Raw genomic sequence first — 25,312 nt, 5'->3', positions numbered from 1 at the left:
GGATCACCTGAGGTTGGGAGTTCGAGACCAGCCTAACCAACCCGGAGAAACCCTATCTCTACTAAAAATACAAAATTAGCCAAGTGTGGTGGTGCATGCCTGTAATCCCAGCTACTCAGAAGGCTGAGGCAGGAGAACTGCTTAAACCTGGGAGGTGGAGGTTGCGGTGAGCCGAGATCACACCATTGCACTCCAGCCTGGGCAACAAGAGCGAAAACTCTGTCTCAAAAAAGATAAAAAACAAACAAACGAAAAACAGCTCTTGATCTTAGTTTCACCTGTTTTCTGTCTTGGGTGGTATGGGAGGGAAAGGAATGGGAGGAGGGGGCTGGACCTTAGGATTCTTGCATTTTATATTGGAAGTAGGAGACTTTCAGCAGTCAGATGCCTGGATAGTTGAGAATTTGGCTCTTATATGTTTGTTTTTAAAATGACTTTCTCTTTTTTTTTTTTTGCCTGCTGACAAAGTAATATGTTTTCAAAGCAGAATACTTGGAAAACATAGAAAAACACAAAGGGAGACAACAACAACACAATCACCCAAATCCTACTGTGCAGATGTCAAATTAACATCATGGCTTGTGTTCTTCCAGTTGTTTGCACAAAAGTGCAATCATACTGTACAGACTATTTTGAGACAGATACTTTCCCTTTAGAAATGGAGGTTGAAAGTTAGAGCCTCCAGCACATAGGTATAAAGTGAACCTTAGGCATAAAGTGAACATTTTCCAGGTACTGTTCTTTAATATATTCAAGTGTATGAATATACCAAATTATACTTAATTCTTACGGTTGGGCATTTAGATGGTTTCCAGTTTTTCACTGTTGTAAATAATTCGTCAGTGAATATACTTGTATTTATTTTGATGTATTCTCTGTGTTCTTAGGATTCACACAGAAGTGCTTGTCTTTTCTGATTCTTTTTGCCCAGCATTTCAGTGAAAGCAACCTCTTTTCCAGGCATTTTAGATAACACCATGATTTTGAGTATCTCTCTGCATTAACATCAGATGCCCTGGAATTTCTTCTCTATGTGGTCCCTGGGTTATTCTTCTTTGTCCAGGAAATAGCTAGGTTCAGGTGAGATCGGGCAGCGAGAACAGAACACACATTCTCATTGTTTTGTGCCAAGATCGTAAGGTCCCCAGAGACCTCACATTGTCATCAACCCCTTTGATAGCAAGCAGTTATTGAATGCCTGCCTACCTGTGTCTAACCCAGAATCAAATGGAGGAGATGCAAAACAGGTCTCTACTCTCAGGGAACATGGTGACTGATTGAATAACAGAACTGACATGAAGCAATTCACACACAATGTATTGAGCACTTCCTATATGGTAGGTATTTGTTCTAGGCTATTTTGGAGGGAAGAGAAAAGGTAGATATGCTTTTCTTCTTCAAGGAAGCTACAGCATTTTTACGCAGTTTATATACAGTTAGCTAGCCACACAGGTCAATAACTGATAAATATCTGATTGTACAGACATCAAGTGTTACAGAGGTTCAACGTTGGTAGTCATTGGAGTGTTAGGGTTGCTTTGGTGGAAAAACTCATTCACTGAGAGAGTAATTAGGTAAATTTCAGAGAAGAGAAAAGATAGGAGATAAGTTGGGCTTGAAAAAGGTGGTATTTGATGAGGTGGAGTATAAAGGGTTTTCCAGGTGGGAGGAACAGCTTGCAAAGAGGTGGTGGCAGTAATGACTGTCTTATCATGGTGACCAGGTGTACAGGAGCACAGAACAGATTGAGGATGGAGAATAACAGAGAAGGTGAGGGAGAATTAAGGTTGTATTCTGAGAGTCCTGAGAATTAGGGGATCCAGAGCAGTACGAGGTACACAGTGGACGAGAAAAAAAACTTGCTACATTTGTATCTGATTAAAGAGAAGGTAAGAAAGTCTTGATTTCTCTCAGTGCCAGAACGTGCCAGAATGCCGCAGGCTCAGTCCTTGGACCTCTGCTCTTCTCTGTCTACACTTACAGCGTTGGTGACTCATCTAGTCTGATGGCTTCACATTTCATCTGTATGCTGATGACTCCTAGGTTTTTTGTCTCCAACCTAGACTTCTCTGAACTTCAGATCCATCTGCCTACTAGACACCTTTACTTGGATAGGCATCTTAAATTTAACATGTCTAAAACTGAGCTCCTGCAACTTTCCCCACTTCAGTTAATGGCTATTCTATCCCTTTAATTTTTCAGGTCAAAATCCTCACAGTCATTCTTGACCCCTTTCTTTCTCTAAGACCCCACATTCTATCTGACAGCCAATCCCAACAGCTCTGTCTTCAAAATGTATCCAGAGTTTGACCACTTCTCATTACCCCTGTGGTCACCATGATCTCTCACCTGGATTATTGAGTAGCATCTAACTAGTCTCCCTCCTTCTGTCCTAATTACCTGCAGTCATTTCTCAACACAGCAGCCAGTGATCCTTCTACCATGCCTTCCTGTGCTCAGAAATATCCTCTGGTGTTCCTTCTCACATAAAGTAAGGGCTAGCTCCTTCTTTGGCCTGCACAGCTCTATGATGCAGCTCACCGTTACCTCTGTCATTTCATTTGCTGCTATTCTCCCTTACATTCCCTCTTCTCTAGTCACTCTGGCCTTGCTGTTTTTCCCTAAACACACCAGGCTGTCACACCTTGGGACCTAAAATGTTCTTCCACTGGATGGCTTTGTGGCTGGCTCCCTCACTTCCCTTAGTCTTTCCTCACAAGTGACTTTCTTTCTTTTCCAGCGTCCCAAGCTGGATTGATGCAAAGCAACAAAATAGGTAAGGTAGTATTGGATTATAACTAAAATTATAAAATAAATGTACATGAGTCTAAACTCATTTAAATAAATGACTAGGGGAGAGAAGTTAAATCTTTTAAAAAATTTTGTTACTTTTTGTGCATATGTTATAGTTGTATATATTTATGAGGTACATGAGATGTTTTGATAGAAGCATGCAATGGATAATAATCACATTATGGAGAATGGGGTATCCTTCCCTTCAAGCATTTATCCTTTGTGTTATAAACAGTCCAGTTATACTCTTTTAGTTATTTAAATGGACCATTAGACTATTATTGACTACAGTCACCCTGTTGTGCTATCAGATAGTAGGTCTTACTCATTCTTTCTGTTTTTTTAATACTCATTAACTATCCCTATCTCCCCGTTCCTGTCCCAACTCCCTTTCCCAGCCTTTGGTAACCATCGTTCTACCCACTGCATCCATGAGTTCAATTGTTTTGATTTTTAGATCCCACAAATAAGTGAGAACATATGATGTTTGTCTTTCTGTGCCTGGCTTATTTCATTTAAAATAATGATCTCTGGTTTCATCCATGTTGTTGCAAATGATAGGATCTCATTTTTTTTTTTAATGACTGAATACTATTCCATTGTGTATAGGTACCACAGTTTTTAAAATTCATTCATCTGTTGATGGACACTTAGGTTGCTTCCAGTGTTGGCTATTGTAAACAGTGCTGCTACAAACATGGAGTACAGATATCTCTTAGATAGACTGATTTCTTTTGTTTTGGGTATATATCCAGCAGTGGAATTGCTGGATCATATGGTAGCTCTATTTTTAGTTTTTTGAGGAACCTCCAAATTATTCTCCATAGTAGCTGTAGTAATTTACATTCCCACTAACAGTGTATGAGGGTTCCCTTTTCTCCACATCCTCTCCAGCATTTGCTATTGCCTGTCTTTTGGATATAAGCCATTTTAACTGGGGTGAGATGATATCTCATTGTAGTTTTGATGCACATTTCTCTGATGATCAGTGATGTTAAGCACCTTTTCATATTCATTTGCATTTGTATGTCTTCTTTTAAGAAATGTCTATTCAGGCCGGGTGTGGTGGCTCACGCCTGTAATCCCAGCACTTTGGGAGGCCGAGAGGGGGAGATCACTTGAGGTTGGGAGTTTGAGAAAAACCTGGCCAACATGGTGAAACCCTGTCTCTACAAAAAATACAAAAATTAGTCAGGTGTGGTGGTGGGTGCCTGTAATCCCAGCTACTCAGGAAGCTGGGACAGGAGAATCACTTGAACCTGGGAGGCGGAAGTTGTGGTGAGCTGAGATCGCACTGCTGCACTCCAGCCTGGGCGACAGAGTGAGACTCCCTCTCAAGAAAGAAAGAAAAAAAAAAGTAAAAAAGTCTATTCAAATATTTTACACATTTTTTGATGGAATTATTAACTATGGAGTTGTTTGAGCTTCTTATATATTTCTTATATATTCTGGTTATTAGTGTCTTGTCAGATGGGTAGTTTGCAGATATTTTCTCCCATTCTGTGGGTTGTCTCTTCACTTTGTTGATTGTTTCCTTTGCTGTGCAGAAGCTTTTTAATTGGATATGATCCCATTTATTCATTTTTGCTTTGGTTATTTATGCTTGTGTGGTATTGCTCAAGAAATCTTTGCCCAGACCAGTGTCCTGGAAATTTTCCCCAATGTTTTCCTATAGTAGTTTCATAGTTTGGGGTCTTAGATTTAAGTATTTAATCCACTTTGATTTGATTTTTGTTTTTGTATATGGTGAGAGATAGGGGTCTAGTTTTATTCTTCTTCATGTGGATCTCCAGTTTTCTCAGCACCATTTATTGAAGAGACTGTCTATTCCCAGTGTATGTTCTTGGCATCTTTGTCAAAAATGAGTTTACTGTAGGTATGTGTATTTGTTTCTGCGTTCTCTCTTCTTTCCATTGGCATATGTGTCTATTTTTATGCCAGTACCATGCTGTTTGGGTTATCATAGCTCTGTAGTATAATTTGAAGTCAGGTAATGTGATTCCTCCTGTTTTGTTCTTTTTGCTAAGGATAGCTTTGGCTATTCTAGTTCTTCTGTGGTTCCATATAAATTTTAGGATTGGTTTTTCTATTTCTATGAAGAATGTCATTGGTATTTTGATAGGGATTGCATGAATCTGCAGATTGCTTTGGGTAGTATGGACATTTTAACAACATTGATTCTTCCAATCCATGGACACAGAATCTCTTTCCATTTTTTTGGTGTCCTTTTCAATTTCATTCATCTGTGTTTTATAGTTTTCATTATAGAGATCTTTCACTTCTTGGGTTAATTCCTAGATATTTAATTTTATGTGTGTAAATGAGATTACTTTTTAAATTTCTTTTTCAGATTGTTCACTGTTGGCATATAGAAATGCTACTGATTTTTAGGGCCAGGCACAGCAGTTCTCTCCTATAATGCCAGCACTTTGGGGAGGCCGAGGCAGGTGGATCACAAGGTCAGGAGTTCGAGACCAGCCTGGCCAATATGGGGAAACCCTGTCTCTACTAAAAATACAAAAATTAGCCAGGCGTGGTGGCGTGTTCCTGTAGTCCCAGCTGCTCGGGAGGCTGAGGCAGGAGACTCGCTTGAACCGGGGAGGTGGAGGTTGCAGTGAGCCGAGATCAAGCCACTGCACTCCAGCCTGGGCAACAGAGTGAGATGTCTACAAAAAAACAAAAACAAAAACAAAACAAAAAAGAAATGCTACTGATTTTTGTATGTTGATTTTGTATCTTTACCAAATTTGCAACTTTACTGAATTTGTTTATTAGTTCTGATAGTTTTTTGGTGGAGTCTTTAGGTTATTCCGACGCTGTAACCATTCCCTGGCTATTGCCTGTGTTCACTGAAGGCCCTGGAGCTCTACAATGAGCAGGTAGCAATACCAGCCAGGCCTATATCCTTTCCTTCAGAGCAGCCAGCTCCCCCAGGTGCTGTGTGGGACATACTTTCCCAGACGGCGCCTCAGTCTAGAGGTGCCACCTGGGAGTCAGGGACTAGAGTTAAAAACTTTAGACATCTACCTGGTGTTCTGTGGTATTGCAGCTGAGGTGCACTTAAACCACAAGATGCAGTCTTCCCTCCCCTTTCCAAAGGCAGAGGAGCCCCACCCTGTGGCCACCACCACTACAGGCCCGTGGGGAGTACTGCCAGACTACCATCCTTAAGGTCCAAGGGCTCTTAAGTCAGCTTGTGGTAAATGCTGCCTGGCCTGGGACTCACCCTTCAGGGCAGTGTGCTCCCTTCTGGCCCAGGGCAGGTCCAGAAATATCATCTAAGAGTCAGATCCTGGAATTTGGGACCCCAGGGGCCTGCTTGGTGCTCTACCCACCTGTGGCTGAGCTGTCTCAGAGGCTTACCCGAGGCCCTCAGCATGGTACCTGGGCATCATTGCTGGTTATTCAGGGTCTAAGGGCTCTTCAGTTAGCAGATGATGAATGCTGCCAGAACTGGGTCCTTCCCTGTAAGGCAGCAGGTTCCCTTTTGGCCCAGGGTGTGTCTAGAAATGTCATCTGGGAGCTAGAGCCTAGAACAGGTGCCTCACAACTCTGACTGGTGCCCTATTCTGCTGTGGCTGAGCTGGTGTTCAAGACACAAGATGAAGTCCTCCCCACTCTTTTCTCTCTTCTCAAGCAGAAGGGAGGGGCCTCTTTTGGAGCTGCGAGCTGTGCAGCCTAGAGTTAGAGGAAGGATGATGCCAGGATTCCCGTAGGTGCCTTGGCTAGTGTCTCAGGAGACTATGTTTCCCGCCCCTCTGCCACCCACTGTCTACTGTCTTGGGGTCCAGTTCAGCACTTGGACTCACCTGAGAGCTGCAGTCCTTGCGTTCTAGACAGGCTTTCAAGTTTGCTTAGAGACCCAGAGCACTTTAGCCTGTGGCGGCAAGGTTTGTGGGAACTCAGGTTTAAACTGCTGGGATCGGTGATTCCCCTTTGGTGTGGGCTGGTTTAAATGTTCCCTCCGTGGGTAGATGTCAGCTGAGTTTGGTCCAGTTTTTCTATCTGCTCTAATAGGACAGCACCGAGTTCAGTGCCTCACAATTGCTGTGCTCTCCCTCTGCCAGCGCCTGGAGATGTTCTTCATACCACACTGTCACTGTTGGGGGGTGGGCGTTAGCAATCCAAGGCTCTCTTTTCTGTCTCTTCAGTGCATCTTGCAGCGACACAGAGTTGAAAGAGGTACTGTGAATGCTCACCTGATTTTTGGTTTTCATGAAGGTGCTTTTCTTGTGCAGATGGTTGTTAAATTGATGTCCTTGCGGGAGGGACGATTGATGGAGCCTTCTAGTCCACCACCTTGTTCTGTCTCTTCTCAAGAGTTAAATCTTTCTTTCTTTAAAAAAAAAAATTTTTTTTTTTTTTTAATTTTGACACAGGGTCTTGCGCTGTTGCTCCCGCTGGAGTGCAGTGGCACAGTCATGACTCACTGCAGCCTCGACCTCCCTGGTTCCACCAGTCCGCCCACCTCAGCCCCCTGTGTAGCTGGAACTACAAGTGTGTGCCACTGCAGTGGCTAATTCTTGTATTTTTTGTAATTTTGTATTTTTTGCACTTCTCAGAGTGGTTGGGTTACAGGCGTGAGCCACTGCACTCAGCCAAAAATTAGATCTTTCTTGCAGAAGAATTCCAATAATAGAGCTGGGCATGTGGCTCACGCCTGTAATCCCAGCACTTTGAGAGGCCAAGGCAGGTGGATCACTTGAGGCCAGGAGTTCAAGACCAGCCTGGCCAACATGGTGAAACCCCATCTCTGCTAAAAATACAAAAATTAGGTGAGTATGGTGGTGCATGCCTGTAATTCAGCTACTCAGGAGGTGAGGCACGAGAATTGCTTGAACTCAGCAGGCGGAGGTTGCACTGAGCTGAGATCGCACCACTGTACTCCAGCCTGGGAGACAGAGTGAGATGCTCTCAAAAAAAAAAAAAAAAAAAAAAAGAATTCCAATTATATATAGATACTCCCCCCTCTAGAAGGTGGAGCTTACATCTTTCCAGTTGGGCTAGACTTACTGACTCATTTCTAAAGAACACATTTTGGAAAAGGAAAAATAGTCACTTTACAATGGAGAAATCTGGTAAGTACTACCTGTGATCAAGGGTGTCAAGTAGGCCGGGGTAATATCACCAGTGTTGTCATGTGGATATGATGCACCTTCTGGTATGATGAGACAAAGGGGCCTTTACCTCTGTGGTATTCTTCCTCAAAACCAACGACCCCAGTCTAATGAGAAAAACATCAGACAAACCCAGATGGTGGGACATTCTATAAATACCTGACCAGTACTCTTCAACAACAGACAATAAACAACATTAAGTACTACTAGAATGTAAGCCCTGAGTAGACAGAGATTTTGGTCTGTCTTGCTCACATCTAGATCTTCAGAGCCCAGGGCTGTGCTTGACTCATAACAGGTATTCAATAAAGATTTGCTAATGAATGATAGAATGGTTTCTGTTGTATTGCCTGTTTATTCTTAAGGTGTGTAGGGAGTTTGTGTTTAGGCCTTTGTTTCTCTTGAGATTTCCAGTGGTTTCCCATTCCAATGGGGACGTGATTCCTATTGTTTCTTTTCCACTTTTGCTCAGCTTGGAAGTGAGAGTCAGGTTGGAGGTAGGTTGTACAGAAACACAATGTGTTCACTCCATCAGCAGGAAGAGCAAATAAATAGCTTCATTTACTACTTTCCTGGCAGAAATTGTTTCTGCTGCAGGTGAGGGCTGGTTTATGAGATACCCTCCCCATTTCATGTTTAAACCTGAAACATGATCCAGGACTGGCTTCCTGAGAGGAGGAACACTATCTCTGATTCTAGTTCAGTCCATGACAGATGTGGAGTGTGTGTGGATTTGAAGACAGTGGGGAAAGCATGGGACTCTTTGATGTGGAGAAAAGCCAGAGAAGGAAAATTCATCTACTCACAATTTGTACTGAGCTTCTCTTTGCCATGCACTGAGAATTTGTAGGGTGAAGATAATGGGAATGTGGACTGGTGCAACAAATCCTGTTCAGTAGAGCCTGACATCATGTGATCCCAAGGGAAATAAATTTGGGACAAATGAAAGAAAATCTACCTCACACAGTGAGTTATAGATACAGAGTTGAAAGGATTTTAAAAGTACCTTAGAAAAATATAATGGGTGAGGGATGGAGTTTTGAAGACCTCCGCTAACCATCATGGAGAAGAACCAATCTCTTCTACCCTCCGCACAATGCCAGGAGGTCCTCTGAGACATTCATGGAGATGGTGTCAGGGTAGTACCTTTTCACAAACATGGACTGAGTTAGTGTGGGAAGAGACATGGAGCTAACCGCGCTCTGAAGGATTGTGGGCAGCACCTGTTCAACAGCACCTGTCTTCCCCTGTGTTAGAACTTGATTTATCTCTGTCTTAGTACATTTTATGCTCCTGTAACAGAATACTTGAGAATGGGTAATTTATAAAGAGCATAGATTTATTTCTTACAATTCTAGAGACTGGGATATCCAAGTTTGAGGAGCTGCATCTGTTGTGGGCCTAGCTGCTGTGGCATACATGGCCAAAGGCATCATGTGGTGAGAGAACAAAATGGGGCTGAACTTGCCTTTTAGGGGAAAAAAGAAAAAAAAAAAAAAGAGACGGAGTGTTGCTGTGTTGCCTGGGCTGGACTCCTGGGCTCAATCAAATCCTCGCACCTCAGCCTTCCACGCAGTTGGGAAGCTAGGACTATAGGCACACCATTGCACCCAGCTGGACTTACTTTTTTAATAAACCACTCTTGTGAAAACGTACCCACTTCTGTGATAGTGACATTAATTCATTCATGAGGGCAAAGCCCTCATGACCTAATCACCTCTTTCAACATTGTTACATTCAGGATTAAGTTTCCAACACATGAACTTTGGAGGCCACATTTAAACTGTAGCAACCTCATAATATATTTTAAAGCTTCCATAGAATGTACTTCCCAAAGAATGAAGTCATACTGATTTGAGGCCTGAACAAGGTCATTAGGAGCAACAAAATGTAAGATAAAAGATATTTCCTTTGTGCCTGGCACTCTCCATCTCCTGTTGTTTTCATGTTCCCCTTGTCTTGAGCCCAAAGATGTAGCAGTTCTGCTTTCTGTTTTTGGTGTGGTGCCCATGATACCTGTGGTGTTCTCTGAACAAAGGCCTGTTCCTGCTGGGCACAAAAATTGGGCTGGGCCTGGGGCTATAGATTTCTTTTGGAGATAAATAAGCAGGGTATCTTGCATCCCCTTCCATTTCGCCTGTCTCAAGGAAGAGGCCAAGGGTCCCCTCTTTTTGCAAGTAAAACAGAATGTACTTTCTTAAAATGATTTAAATATCACAGTTGGGTTCAATTTATCTACAGAAATAGACTTATATAAAAGGCAAACTTACAAAGGAGAAATTTCTACCAAATAATGGGCTCCCTTTTTGTTAAATTTTTTTTCCTACCTTTTTCAAAGCCATCTAGTTTAAAGTCTGAGTGTCCAGGAAAGGAGGGGAGGCCTAGAGGGAGAAGGGAAAGTAGAAGAAACAGAAGTACTTATAGATTCTTTAGGGTAAATCTGAAGTCTTAGTGATCATATGCTTTTTATCAGTACCAGCAATGCCACCTGCCAATGCCAGGGGTTGCCCCTCCTTGACCTTTTTCTTCACCTCCTGCTCCCATACTCCTGTTGGATGGTCAGGCAAGGAGGGCTGGCCTCAAGAACCTCAGCTATTCTAAGTCCTTAGCTCTGCCTGTCTGCTGTTTCAGCCAAGCTAGATGGCCTAAGATCTCACACAGCCCACTTACTCCCATTTCCAGCCTTGGTGTGAACCCCTTTCCCCCATCTGCAGGGCTGTATTGCAAATTACAGCTGTGAAGCAAATTGCCACCAACTTAGTGGCTTCCAACACCGTCTCATTTATTATTTCATTGTTGAGGTAGGTCAGAAATCTAGGTCCTGGTTAGCTGAGTCTTCTGTTCAGGGTCTCACAGCCTGAAACCAGGGTGTTGGCCAGCCTGTGTCCCTTTCTAGTGGCTCTGGAAAAGAATCTACTTCCAGGCTCATCCAGGTTATTGCCAACATATCTTTGCAGTCACTTCCTAGAAGTCAGACTTCTGGGTCAGAGGGTAAATGCAGTTATAATTTTATTAGATGTTGTCAAATTCCCCTTTATAGGGGCTGTATATGTAAATTTCGTTTCCCTAGTCTCGCCTGCAAAGTACTTACAACCTAATAGGTGGAAAGCAGTTTTCTACTGTAGTTTTATTTTACCTTTCTCATGTGATGAGCAAAGTTGAAAATCTTTTCATAGAGTTAAATAGCATTGTATTTCTTTTTCTGTGACTTGTCTGTTCATATCTGTAGTGCTTTTTTTTCTATTGTTTTTTTGGTCTTTTTTCTCCTTATTTTTTAAAAGCTCTTTGTATATTGGGGATATTAACACTTTGTCTATGATATTAAATTGCAGATACTTTACCTAGTTTGACATTTGTCTTTTTTGCTTATGATATTTTCCATGCATTTTTATTTTTTATAAAACTATTTTTATTTCTGCATAATCAAATTTATTAATATTTTTGTGATTTCTTTTGGATTTTGAATAATAATTAGGAGAGTTATTTACTACTCCCAGATTATAGAGTAGTTGACCTATGCTTTCTTTTCATACTTGTATGTTTTCATTTTATACATTTAAAGATTTAATTTGTTTGGAATTTATCTTGGCAGGTAGGCATAAGACATGGGGTTAATTTTTACCTTTTTCAGTATGTCCGTTGAGTTATCCCAACACTACTTATTAAAAAGTTTGACTTGGCCAGGTGCAGTGGCTCACTCCTGTTGTAATCCTGGCCCTTTGGGAGGCTGAGGCAGGCAGATGGATTGAAGCCAGGTATTTGAGATCAGCCTGGGCAACATAGTTCTTGTCTCTACAAAAAAGAAAAAAAAAATTAGCCAGGTATGGTGGTGCGTGCCTGTAGTCCTAGCTACTCCAGAAGCTGAGGTGGGAGAATCACTTGAGCCCAAGAGTTTGAGGTTGCAGTGAGCTATGATCACACTACTGCACTCCAGCCCGGGCGACAGAGCGAGACTCTGTCTAAAAAAAAAAAGTGCTTTCCCTATAGATTTGAGATTCTGCTCTTACTATATGTTAAATTTCTGTGTGCAGTTGGGTCTGTTTTTGAATATTCTTTTTGGTTCCATTGATAATTCTGTCTATTCATGCACCAGTACCAAACCATTTTAATTACAGAGGCTTTGCAATATGTTTTATTATCTAGTAGGTCCTTCTAGTTTTATTTCTGTGCACTCCTGTTTGTGTGTATGTGTATTTAGATGGCAGTTGGAGACATGAGAACTGACGAGCCCCAGAAGAGAACCAAGAGCATCCTGAGAAGTTTCAACTCTTAACAGTCAGGTAGAAGAGGGTAAGCTGGCAAAGGAGAGGCTGTAGCGGCAGGAACTCATCAGGTATGCAGTCTCAAGGAAATCAGGGCAGAATACTTACTTTAGGACTGAGGAACTGGCCTCATGTGTCATGTGCTGCCAAGAAATCTCAGGAGGGGAGGAGTGGGAAGCATCAGTGGTTGTCACTGGGTGAGAGTGGAGTGGTGTGGAGTGGACTTTGGAGTGAACGGCGCGTAAGGAGGTCTAGACATTCCTTGAGAAGTTGTCAGTGTAAGAAAAATGAAAGGAGATAAGAAAAGATGCTACCCAGAAGGGGTCTAGGGAAGTTTTTCCTTATTCTTTTTCTGACATTGAGGTTAAATTTATATAATATAAAATTAATGATTTTAAAGTGAGAAGCTTAGTGGTATTTAGTACATTAATTATGTTGTGCAATCACCACCTCTATTTAATCCAAAAACATTTCATCACCTCAAAAGGAAATCCCATACCCACTGAGCAGTTTCTCCACATTTCCCTGTCCTCTAACATCTGACAGCCACAAAGCTCCTTTCTGTCTTTATGAGTCTACTCATTTTGGATATTTCATATAAATGGAGTCATACATACATGACTTTTTGTGTCTCTCTTCTTTCACTTAGCATAATAATTTTGAAGTTCACCCTTGGTGTAGTATGTATCAATACTTCATGCCTTTTTATGGCTGAATAATGTATCATTGTATGGAGATACCATTGTATGGACAAATTTGTTTATTCATCTGCTGATGGACTCTTTGTGTCTTTTTTAACAAAAAAGAAACTGAAGACTATTTATAAATGCTGATGAGAGACTCTAGTACATAGGGACAGAGGGAAGATTCAGGAGAGAGGGTGGGTAAGAGGTAAAGTTCTTCAAAAGGTGGACTCTATCCGCTTGCTAGTGGGAAGCTGGGGCGACCCCATCTGACAGCTTCTGTTTGCTCTGTGATGTAGAAGGCCAGGCCTCCACTGAGAGTGGAGAGTCAGAAGTTCAAGGGAAGGGTAAGAATCTGAACTAGTGATTGAGTAGTGAGTAGTATGTGCTAACTAGAGAATGTGGTTATGATTTATGGGTGGTGCTGGACAATTGAAATCTTTTCCCACTGTTTCAGTTCAGAAAAGGTCTTCTGAGGAGTCCTTCAAATGTTACATAGTCACAGAGGGGATATTTACTATTTCTGCCTCCTCCTTTCTAAGACAGTGTTCCAACCATATATACTAGAGCTTGGAGTTCTGCCACAAACGGAACCCACAAGGTGTAGCAGCTCCTCAAATTTGAAAAACTTTTGGTAAGTGTTGTGGGTTGGGTTTTCCTGAAGCCGATGCTGAGATAGAGGTTTGAATGCAGTATGTTTATTAGAGATCGACCCCTATGAAAGGAAGGGGGAGGAAGTAGTATCGGGCAGAGGAAGCAGTCAAACTTTGATGCAAGCCTGATGAAGCCTTGTGCATCCCAGTGAGGAGTTCTGAAGTGAGTACTGTCTTTCAGATGATCCTGAATTAGGCCAAAATGGTTAGGTTTTTATATCCATGCCTGGCTCAGGCACTAGTTACAGGTTGCCCTAAACAATCATGACTTCATGCAAAACAGCTCTCTGCAACAGAGGCAGAGCTTGCAGGAGCTGAAAACTGTAGACTCTCTGCTGACCAAAGCCAAGTCTTCCCTTGAAAGGGCTGAGGAGGATTCTGGGCTTATCTGCCACAGTATAGGTAGTCTAGTTGGGAGTCCAGCTGGAATAGCTTGGGGTCCAGGCATACGCGAACTGGACTTCTTCACAAGGACTCTTCCCATTATTGCCCCAGAAATTGTTCTGAGAAACTGAGCTGATGGACAGGAGCTAGGTGGGGTAATGGAGCTGGCATCAGAAGTTACACTCTGCTTTTCAGGTAGAATGAGCTCAGCCCTGGCATTTGAGGACAGGGCATGTGTTCCCATGGGGAATGAAATCCCACTTATTAGGAAGGCTTTGTCAGCCAGTCAACTGACCAGGAATGATTTGGATTTTGAAAATGTATCGTGATATTTTTGACTTCACTGTTATTTGTCAGAGAAATGACAAAAAGGAAAGGGCACCTAGTCAGCAGTCAGCAACTGTTTGCTGAACAAGTGAATGAAAGAATCATTGTGGGCAGAACAGCAGCAGGAAGCAGAGGGTCAGATTCTCTGTCATCTTTTCAGAGGAGTCTGAGCTCCAGTGGCAGCAGCTCCATGGGCCTAATGATTGCTTAGCATGGAAAGAGAGGGTGAAGGATAGAACCTGGAGCAGAGGCAGTGTTCCGGGTGGGCCAGGGAGGTACCCACATTACGGCAGACATGGGTGCCAGCTGCCTTGGCTGGTTTGGAGGAGGAAGGGGATGAGCACCTGGCTGTGGGTGGGTGGCTGGATGCTAGCCACATTAGCCACTTGGGATGTGGAAGGGTGGTCTGGTAACCTCTCCCTGAGGAGACTTTTTCTTCTTCCCATTGTTTGAGAACTTGGTGTAAGGGAGAAGGTTTTCTCTTAAGCCCAGTTCCTCCTATATCCTGAGAAATTCCAGGGTCCATACCCACTTCTCCTGTGACCTTTCCCTACTTCTGACATTTTCCTCTCATAGCCTGTCAGCCTCACCTCCTCTATCATCTTCTCTCCCAGAACTTAAAACAGTATGACTGCTCCCTCAAAACAATATGATTGCTCCCCCAATTTCCATAAGCCTATTGTTTTGCCTCAGGGAGCCAGGACTATAGCCCATCAGTGGCCATCTTGTTTTTATCTTTTGAGACAGGGTCTTGCTCTGTCACCCAAGCTGGGGTGCAGTGGCACCATCATAGCTCACTGCAGCCTGGAAACTCCTGGGCTCAAGCAGTTCTCCCGCCTCTGCCTCCTGAGTAGCTGGGATTACAGGCCTGTCTTGGTTCTTAGAATCTTTCAGTGTCCTTGTGGCCTCACTCTTCCCCACACAGCATGAACCTCTTGGCACCTATCATTTCTAAGATACTTACCAACCCCTTTGATTCCCTTACCCTGGTGTCATATGGGAAAGAGATGGGATTGTAACAGGATATTGGATTAGGAATGAAGTAATGCCTAGAGGGTGGAAGTTAGGGTCCTGGGGTCTGGGCTGGTGTTGATGTCTGATTGTTAGCCCAAGGAGTGGAGTATGAGTTGGAGATGAAGAAAGAAATATATTAGCTAGGTGCAGTGGCTCATACCCATAATCCTACTATTTGTGGAGGCTGTGGTGGGTGGATTGCTTAAGTCCAGGAGTTTGAGTTCAGGCTGGGCAACATGGGAAGACCCCATTTCTATTTATATAAAAATTTTTTAAAAAAGAAATTAATATTATTTTTTTCAGATGGAGTCTCACTCTGTCACCCAGGCTGGAGTTCAATGGCACGATCCCAACTCACTGCAACCTCCGCCTCCCAGGTTCAAGTTATTCCCCTGCCTCAGCCTCCCAAGTAGCTGGGATTACAGGCACGCACCACCATGCCCAGCTAATTTTTGTATTTTTAGTAGAGACAGGTTTTCACCACTTTGGCCAGGCTGGTCTCGAACTCCTGACCTCAAGTGATCCACCCTCCTCAGCCCCCAAAGTGCTGGGATTACAGGCATGAGCCACAACGCCCGGCCAATAATTCATTATTTTAAAACTCATTTATGGCCAGGCGCAGTGGCTTATGCCTGTAATCCCAGCACTTTGGGAGGCCGAGGCGGGGGGATCACTAGAGGTCAGGATTTTTAGACCAGCCTGGCCAACATGGTGAAACCCCATCTCTACTAAAAACAAAAAAAATTAGCTGGGTGCATGCCTGTAATCCCAGCTACTTGGGAGGCTGAGGCAGGAGAATTGTTTGAACCCAGGAGGCAGAGGTTGCAGTGAGCCGAGATCGTGCCATTGCACTCCACCCTGGGCAACAAGAGCAAAACTCCGTCTCAAAAACTAATAATAATAAAATAAAAAAATAAATAAATAAAATGAAACTCATTTATGTAGAAGTTAAATCTGGCAAATTGCTTCTTCTTCTTTTTTTTTTTTTTTTTGACGGTCTCACTCTGTTGCTCAGGCTGGAGTGCAGTGGTGCAGTCATGGCTCACTATAGCCTTGACCTCCCAGATTCAGGGGATCCTCCTGCCTCAGCCTCTTGAGTAACTGGGACCACAGGTGTGCACCACCACACCCAGCTATTTTTTTTTTTTTTTTTTGTAGAGTCGGGGTTTCACTATGTTGCCCAGGAGAGCAGTTGGTCTCAAACTCCTGGGCTCAAGCCATTCTCCTGCTTTGGCCTCCCAAAGTGTTAGGATTACAGATGTGAACCACCAAGCCGGCCGGCAAATTGCTTCTATATCTGTTGTTTCGCTGGAGTCCATTGTTAGCTCTTTCCTGACTCCTTTTCTTCTTTCTTCTGGAAAGATGTAGCCATTTATTAAGGCCATCATAAACATTGTTTCTTCGGTCTTCACTTCCTGCCTCAGAGATTTCTGGCTTGAGCCCTCATTGTCATGCAGATGATGTCTAAGCCTGTGTTTCCAGCCTCAGCCTCACTCGCTGTGCCCCATCCCATGTTTTCAGCCCCTGATATATATTTGCCTGTCCCATTCGTGCTCCACAGTCTTCTAAACCAGCCTTATGATAATTTCCCTCCAAATTCGTTCTTCCAGTTGAATCATGACATCAGCATTCTCCCAGTTACCTCACCTTGAAACTTGGGCATCTCCTTCCTTCCTTTCTCCCAGCCTAGTCACTTGCATTGCTCTGTCCCATCACTTTTTCCATTCCCACTGCCCTCTCTCATTTCCACTCCATGACTTCTTTCCAAGCCGTGCCAACAGCTCCCTACCTAGTTTCCCCAATGCCAGGTGTATCTGCCTCTTGGTGCATCATACAATTGCTGGCCACCATATTAGTGTTTCAAAGCCACTGTTCTTATTGTCACAAGATTTTTCCCGGAAAAAACTGAAGTGGTTTCCCACTGGTTAGAGTTAAGATCCAACTTCTCAACCTGAAGTGTAAGACCCCACGCCCTCCCCCTTTCTTTCCACTACGGTCCTGTACACACTCACTTCATTTTCTAGCCATGGGACTGCTTCTGTTTCCCCTGATTGTGCCCTGGACTCTCCTTCCACCCTGTTTTTGTTAATGCTGCTTTTCACCCTGTAGATTTTTCTCTTCTCTCCTCCTCCACTCCCCTGTCCCTTAGCCTGTATCATTTTTACCTGTTAAAACCATGTTCTTTTATATCCATTGCAATGGAATAATTTGACACTGTTGGGATGTACATTTGTTGCCACAGAATGCTATTCATGGCATGCTGCTAGATGGTGAGGCATGTTGCACAGCAGTATGTATGATATGATTTCATTCCTGAAAAAATTATTAGTAATAAGTGTAAATGTATATAGAGAAAAAAATAAAAACTGTGCCCTTGTTAATTATTATACTTGAAGAGAAATGATGATTATGGGAATTACAGGGTGAGAATATATTCCTGTAACATTTGATTTTTAAAAAATAATGTTTGTATATTTTTATAGTGATGAGAAAACATAAAGCAAGAAAAAAAGTTGTCCTCAACCTTCAAGGTGCATCTGAATTTTCACTTCCCTAGTTTCTCCCAGTGGCAGGTGCTCTTACTTATATTCTGCTTCCCCTCCACACCCTCTTTAATGAAGCTCACATCAAGCCTCAGGTTACAGTAATTTATGGACTTGCTTTATTCCCTGATTCTTTCTCCTAAATCAGGAGCAGTTGGTATCATTTGAATCCTTGAGCCCCTGCAGGGCCTGGCCCAGTGCCCATGCTCAAAGGCTGCTGCTTCAGTGCTTTTTGAGCTGGCCTGCTGTCTCCTGGGTATCCTGGGGCCTTCCTGTTCATGTAGTTTGGGAGGGACTGACTTTCCACGGCTGGAGCTATATGACTGATGAGGCTGATCTGTTGGGCTTAATCCATGACCAGCTTCCTGACCAGGATCTCACTGATTATGATTGATAAGAACGTGATTGGAAGCTTCACATGTGTTCTTACTGATCCATAGAGGAATCCATTCCCACATAGCAACCTTGGCCCTAACCTGGCATTAGATAAATTCAGTTCAGCAGTTCATCAAGACACCAAGTAATTGAAGTGTGGATTGCTGCCTTCTAAGAATGACAGGAAGAATGCTAGAAGGGTTTTGGGCCAAAGGGGCTGAGCTGTTCAGCCTTTAGGGAATCCATTATTCTACCAGTCTCCACCAATTTCTCTTTTGAGCTTTAATAATGTCTGCTTTGCAGGGGCTTCCAGGCCCTATCTTGGAACATGGATTCTGGTCTTTGTATCCAAAGACTTGTAGCACATGGGGAGAGACTTTCCTATTTTGTTTCAATCATCTTTCTTGGGGTGGGCAGGGGAAGTGTTGACAGCTAGTCAGGATTTGGTTGTTCCCGAGGTGCTGTCAGACTCACCATACCCTCACCCTGGCTCAGTCACAGAGAAGAGTCTGTGGTGGGCAATGGAAGTGCTGCTTTTGAAGCCATACAAACCTGGTTGGAGACTCAGTTCGATCATCAGCCTGAAGGCTGCTCTAGGCAGGGACCACTGTGAGTTGCAGGATACAAAATGCCTGGTAATTTGTGTTAGGTAAACATTTGTTGAATTGTACTAGTTGTGTAAACAAATCTCATCTGCAAAATGGGAATACCTACCCCCTACGATTGTTGTGAAAATTAAACAAGATGACGTGTGTATAGCAGCTATTCTAATGCCCAGTACCAAGTGGTAATTTGTAATGCTAGATTTCTTTTAGAATTCTGTCCTCTTCCCCCGTATGCTGTTATATATTAGAAGTCTTCTCACTTTCTCTGTACATATTTACTAGGCTGCCGTGATAATGGCTTGGACTGGTCTCAGTGTTTTTTTTTTTTTTTTTTTTTAAGACAGAGTTTTGCTCTGTCGCCCAGGCTGGAGTGCAGTGGCACAATCTCAGCTCACTGCAACCTCTGCCTTCCGTGTTCAAGTGATTCTCCTGCCTCAGCCTCCTGAGTAGTTGGGATTACAGGCTTGTGCCACCATGCCTGGCTAATTTTTGTATTTTTAGTAGAGACGGGGTTTCACCATGTTGGCCAGGCTGGTCTCAAACTCCTGACCTCAGGTGATCTGCCTGCCTTGGCCTTCCAAAGTGCTGGGATTACAGGTGTGAGCCACCGTACCCGGTCTTCTGTGGTTCTTGTAGCCATCCACATAGTCTATGGAGGCTCCATTCATGACAGTGGTTCATGGCATAGCAGTGTGGTACAGTGTAGAGGGCCAAGAACTAGGGAGAGTTTCTTGAGCTCTTTGTCATGTTTTCTTGTCTGTAGAAAATATTTGCCCTGTCTAAAATGTATATTGTTAGCTGGGTATGGAGGCATGTACCTGTAGTCTCAGCTACTTGGGAGGCTAAGGCACGAGGATGGCTTGAGTCCAGAAGGCAGAAGTTGCAGTGAGCCATAATTGTGCCACTGCACTACAGCCTGGGCTACAGAGTGAGACCCAGTCTCAGAAAAATAAATTTAAAAAATTATATTGCAACCCACATCTAATTGTTTTTGAAAGGGCATTTTCTCACCTTCATTATTCTTGAGTGACTCTGTGTCCCGTAGCATGCTGCCCTTCCCAGTGCCCTGCCTGCACCCACTTCCCTTCCCTTGAATATCTGTCGTAGGACAGGAATTTATCACGTGAATCAACATTGACACCATATTGCGATAACAGTGGATAATGCTGTGCTCAGTGAGGTAGTACAACTCTTTTGTAGGGCTGCCTGCTAATAAAAAGGATTTTAATTAGCTTTTAGTGAAAGACACATATATGGAAGACTGCTTAAATATAAATTGAAACATTTAAATTCTATGGGTATGGGACTGGCAAAAAAACAAATATCATAACCAACCTGGCTACTTTGGTTGTAGGTTCCAAATATTAAATATAGTTCTGAACATCCTGGTAGGCAAGAGAAAAAGGGAAATATGATGAATCACAGAATTATCACTTAATTAAAAAGCTAATAGTTCTCAGCAGTCAGTTGTCTGCTGAGAAAGCAGCTTTTTCCTGGTGCTGGTAAGAATTGATCTAAAAGCATTTTTATCATAGAGATTAACCGTGTACTGGACAATGACAAGCTTGTTTCAGAAAAGACAGAAATGGTTTTTGCAGTCTGTTCCTTATGTAATAGACCCTGAACAAAATTTGAGGACATACAAGAAATCAGTGTTATATGAGTTTGTCTTTTATGGGGCAAATCTAGTGAGTATGCTTCTGTCTTAAGTTGTTACTAGAGTATAATATAGAATCCTCTTAGCAGAATAGATAAAGAGGCTGTCCTTTAGGCTATCTTTCTCAAATATCTGCTCTGTCAGGTTGGTTTTTGGCAGGGACTGAACAGTAGTCAGATTAAGATTAAAAGTTCTAGCCAGGACTTGGCATAATCTAGCTAGCCAGTGTTCAGCCTTTCAGTACAACATTAGCCCACAGCTCTTTCTATAGAACGATCCATTTGTGTCCACACTGTATGCATTGTGTGAAAATGAATGGACATATGTTGACTTCTTGATAAAAAACCTAATGATTTAACTGTTTTCATTAGTGTGTCCAATGGGTGGTAAAATCTGTATCCAGCAAGCTTTATGTTTATATTTAGTTTTATTTGGAGAAAAATACATCATTCACAGTCTATTGCCAAGTACAATAATATGTGCCACCCCCCACCTCCAGTAAAGTTGGTAGCTTTCAGTTACGTCAGAAATTATTTTGTTTAAGATCAGAAGTGTAACTATAGGCTTTGGAGACTTGCTGAGAGATGATAGCTATGGCTACATGAGAGAAAGGAATCCTAGGTTTTCAAGTACTTGCTTTTGGTTTTCTAAAGTTTGACTTTGTGTGGGGAAGAAAAAAGTCATTGGAAAATGTTGGTGTAGCCAGTGCATATTTGCTAATGGAGATGATTCCTTCAGACCTCAGAAATGGGGAAAACCCCCTCCCAAGGGCAGTGTATGAATAAAATGGTTGTGAAGTGCTTTTCTTACTTTTTTAAACTTTTGGTTTTAGTTAGTCTTATAAGACATTATTCAGTAGAGTTTAGCTTTCCATTTTGTTCTGTTTGCAGCCACCTGACTAAAATACAGTGCAGTTCATTGTCCCTTTGCCCTTTGTTAGTAAGTTATTTTCTATCCTGTCTTCCTCCATCTCTGAAAGAGTTCTCTTGAATTGTTTGGGAGGGCAGCACATTCTGTACTTGTTTTTATCCATTATTTATGTTTGCATTGAATTATACTCAGCCTTCCTTTCAATTATGGAGATGGCCCTTGAGCTTTTTTGTTTCAGGGAGTTGGGTATCTGTTTTAACAATTAGCTATGGAGAGAACGAATTACCCATAATTCTCGTCCTCAGAAGAGATACAGTGCTAATGGGCCCCTGGTGTCCTAGCTGACTACTCTGGAGAGCCACTGCTCTTGTTTACTCCTTGGCTGAGGGTCTCCTGAATTGGAATTGGCAGGAGGTTCTCAGTGTGGTAAACCAGATTTGAGTCCCCCAAGGGGCCTCTGCTGCAAGGTGTCAGGATTCCGCTCATGTTTGTTCTGCCCATCATGCCTCTCAAAGCCCCTTTTCACCTGATGTTTCACTGGGCCCCCACAATATTCTAGGGGTGCACTATTTGCGAAATGAAGATCTACTTCTGTGCTGTCTGATATGGCAGTCATTAGCCATTTGTGATTATTCAAATTAAAATTAACATTTAAAAAATTAAAATTCAGTTTCTTAGTATCACTAGTCACATTTCACGTACTCAAAAGCCACATGTGAGCAGGGGCTCCTGTAATGGACAGCATCAATATAGAACATTTCTGTTATTGCAGCAAGTTCTGTTGGACAGTGATGGTCTAGAGAGTGAATGGCCAATACTGGTCGAGCTTCATTGACTGCTGATGTAACACAGTGTCCCTCTCTCTCACCACATCTCTTAAACAGCTGCTTGGTGACTATCATTATTGTTTGGCAGTTTTGTTAATTGAAAGTCATCAGGTGAAAAGTGCTCGATTTTTCTAGCTAAAGTCACTGGCAATAATGCCAGGTCTCTGCCTCATGTTGCCTGGCATTTGATGTGTGCAATGTGGTAGTGGTTCTTTATCCACTGGGAACGTGAAGAGTTGACATGCAGGTTGTGAGGCCGAGCAGAGAAGCCGCAACTGGTCATGTAACTGGCCTCTGCAAGTTGCCTTGCCTTCTCCTGCTGTTCTGCGTCTCCCCAGCAGAAAGGGGTGGAGAAAGCAGGTCTGGTGGAATCTAAAAGATAAGCTGAGAAAATGCTTAGCTTTCAAGACCTATATTCTGAAAGTCAAGTCTAGAGGGCTTCGGGAGAGTTGGTTCCAGAAATTAAGGCCTTTTTTTTTTTAAATTCCTTCAAGGTCGGGCGCGGTGGCTCAAGCCTGTAATCCCAGCACTTTGGGAGGCCGAGACGGGCGGATCACTAGGTCAGGAGATCGAGACCATCCTGGCTAACACGGTGAAACCCCGTCTCTACTAAAAAATACAAAAAACTAGCCGGGCGAGGTGGCGGGCGCCTGTAGTCCCAGCTACTCAGGAGGCTGAGACAGGAGAATGGCCCGAACCCGGGAGGCGGAGCTTGCAGTGAGCTGAGATCCGGCCACTGCACTCCAGCCTGGGCGACAGAGCGAGACTCCGTCTCAAAAAAAAAAAAAAAAAAAAAAAAATAAATAAATAAATAAATAAATTCCTTCAAAACCTGGAATGAGAATTAGGAAGTTTTTTGTCAATTACAATTTTTGCCCATTGTAATTCTTTGTAACTTAAAAACATTTTTTTTGGTAGAGATACGGTCTCACTATGTTGCCCAGGCTGATCTCAAACTCTTGGGCCGAAAAGATCCTCTCACCTTGGCAACCCGAAGTGCTGGGATTACAGGTGTGAGCCACCAGGCTTGGCCCTGTGTAACTATTTTTAGGCAAGGTGAGATTGTTCAAAGAAGAGTGTGTAGTAACCAAATATTATTTGTTTGTGTACCCAGAGATGTGAATGTGAGATTTTGCATGGAAAAATACATCCATATTGCACAAGTGGCTCAGGGCCCATACTAAATATCCCATCTCCCAGTTCCTGTCTGGATGGGTGCCTTCTTGCTCTGTGCTGTAGTTTGTCTGGAGTGTATTAGAGAGAATGAGGATGATGAGGAAGCACAATCATGTATACCACTGCCCTCAGTGCTGCAATCTCCTCCTCCAGAGCATATGATTTAGCCTGGCGTAAGCTGAAGATTTGGGCCAAAGAGCTGACTCTGTAACAATGGGATTTGATTAGTAGGATCTGGGGTGTGTTGGGGTTATCAAGTGTCTTTTTGATACCTCTCAACTCCCATCACTCCAGTGACTGTTTTGGTGCCTCTGTGTGGAACTGTGCCCTCTACTCTGCCCTTTCAGGTTGAGGTTTTCTCAAAGAGGAGGCTATTGGGGAAGTTCTTGCTGTGTGGTGAGATCTCTGTTTCTGAGCTTAAGAGGTATGGTAGTAGATGTTGGGAAAAACTAAGGGGGTTAAACAGTCAGTTCCTGAGAGAATTAACAAGGTTGCGAGACTGGAATCTCAGTCCGTAAAACAGCGGTTTAGGGAGATGGAGTTTTGTTGTAGATTGGGTCACTGTAAAGTGTCTAAAAATGTAAAATAACAAGAAAATCTTAGCTTGGGGTTTGGATAATAAAAATGTAGGGGAAATTGAGATATATGTCACGATTTTATACTTTTTGTAGTTTGGAAGTGATTTATTTATTTTGTATCCAAAAAAGGAATTGTGTTATATTCATAAAGGTATTATGTATTAAGCCACATGAAATCCCAGACAAATTTGGGAAACAGCTCATTTTTAGATTGAATGTGGGGAGGGAATAGTTAAAGAACCAGAATTAGCCCTGGGGCAGGGTCGGGGGTGCTGGGGGAGAATTGCTTTTTCCTTTTCGAGACAGTCTTGCTCTGTCGCCCAGGCTGGAGTGCAGTGGCGCGGTCTTGGCTCACCGCAACCTCCGCATCCTGGGTTCAAGCAAATCTCCTGCCTCAGCCTCCCGAATAGCTGGGCCTACAGGCGTGCACCGCCATGCACTGCTGATTTTTTATATTTTTAGTAGAGACAGGGTTTCACCATGTTGGCCAGGATGGTCTTGATCTCCTGATCTTGTGATCTGCCTGCCTTGGCCTCCCAAAGTGCTGGGATTATAGGTGTGAGCCACTGTGCCCAGCTGAGATTTGCTTTTTTCTTTCTTTCTGGTGACTCTTTTGTTGCTCAGTTTAGGTCACAGTGGTCTTTGAATAAGAGTGACCATTAGCCATACCAATAGAAGGGAAATTGGTTTCTTAGTCCACTGTACTGGTGAAATAATGAAGTGACTATAAATCTGACCTTTTTGACATTGTGTCCTCAGTTTTTTTATATGTCTACTCACTTGTCACAGGCCCTAGGAATAATCAAATTTACTCCTCCAAATTTGAAATGGAGGAACTCTGAGGTACCATAGCCCAGAGATTGATTGCAGGATGGGGCAAAGCGCAAATGACTGTATCAGTACCAGCTTTGCTGTTCCCGAGGTCTATATATTCCGCTGTTTTAGTGGCTTTCCATGTAATGCATTTGACTTTTAGCTTCTGTTGCTAAAGTAATGGTAACATATTCTGTTTTCCATTTGTTTATTTATGGTCTTGTTTTCTACCCTTGCAAAACTTGATATAGGTACAAAGCTTCAGAAATGTACACGTATCAGAGTAATAGATAACTCTTATTTTGTTACAAGGCAATAATTTAAGTTGACAGGTTTAGCTGATAACATAAAACACAAGAGAGAAATAGGATCAGTTTATAAATGTCAGCAGAACCCCTGAGAGTGAGTTGCTGCCTTGGACCTGACTCCGGTATTATTGTTTTGTCTAATATATTATAAAGTGAAATAAACTGATGTGTGTGAAAATCTGGCTGACCAAGATTAAAAGAATAGGACTGTAAATTAGCTGCTTCCCTTATGTCACTTTAAGCAACTTTCAGAAGGGACTAAATGACAGGACATTAGGGTCTTGGGAAGGACTTGAAGTCTAGCTTCTCTGGAATTTCAAGAGGCCA

The 25,312-nt window shown here is 42.8% G+C and overlaps 1 protein-coding gene across 11 annotated transcripts in view; it reads left to right on the top strand.

The window, feature by feature from the left end:
- Window positions 1-25,312, top strand: part of SIL1 (SIL1 nucleotide exchange factor) — a 242,322-nt gene that overhangs the window by 95,518 nt on the left and 121,492 nt on the right. For 6 of the 11 annotated variants that reach the window (XR_012414144.1, XM_045394936.2, XM_045394934.2 and 3 more), the window contains one exon: window positions 2,741-2,776. The exons of the other annotated variants lie outside the window; for them this stretch is intronic. Coding sequence is in view for 5 of the 6 variants with exons in the window: in XM_045394936.2 (XP_045250871.2) it covers window positions 2,741-2,776 (36 nt within the window). In the remaining variant the exon portion in view is untranslated. The remainder of the gene's footprint in view (window positions 1-2,740; window positions 2,777-25,312) is intronic. 11 annotated transcript variants of the gene reach the window in all.

The sequence above is a fragment of the Macaca fascicularis genome, chromosome 6, assembly GCF_037993035.2.
Source record: "Macaca fascicularis isolate 582-1 chromosome 6, T2T-MFA8v1.1".
NCBI classification, from domain to species: Eukaryota; Metazoa; Chordata; class Mammalia; order Primates; family Cercopithecidae; genus Macaca; species Macaca fascicularis.
Note: the sequence above shows the minus strand (reverse complement) of the source record. Positions and strands in the feature narration are given on the sequence as shown.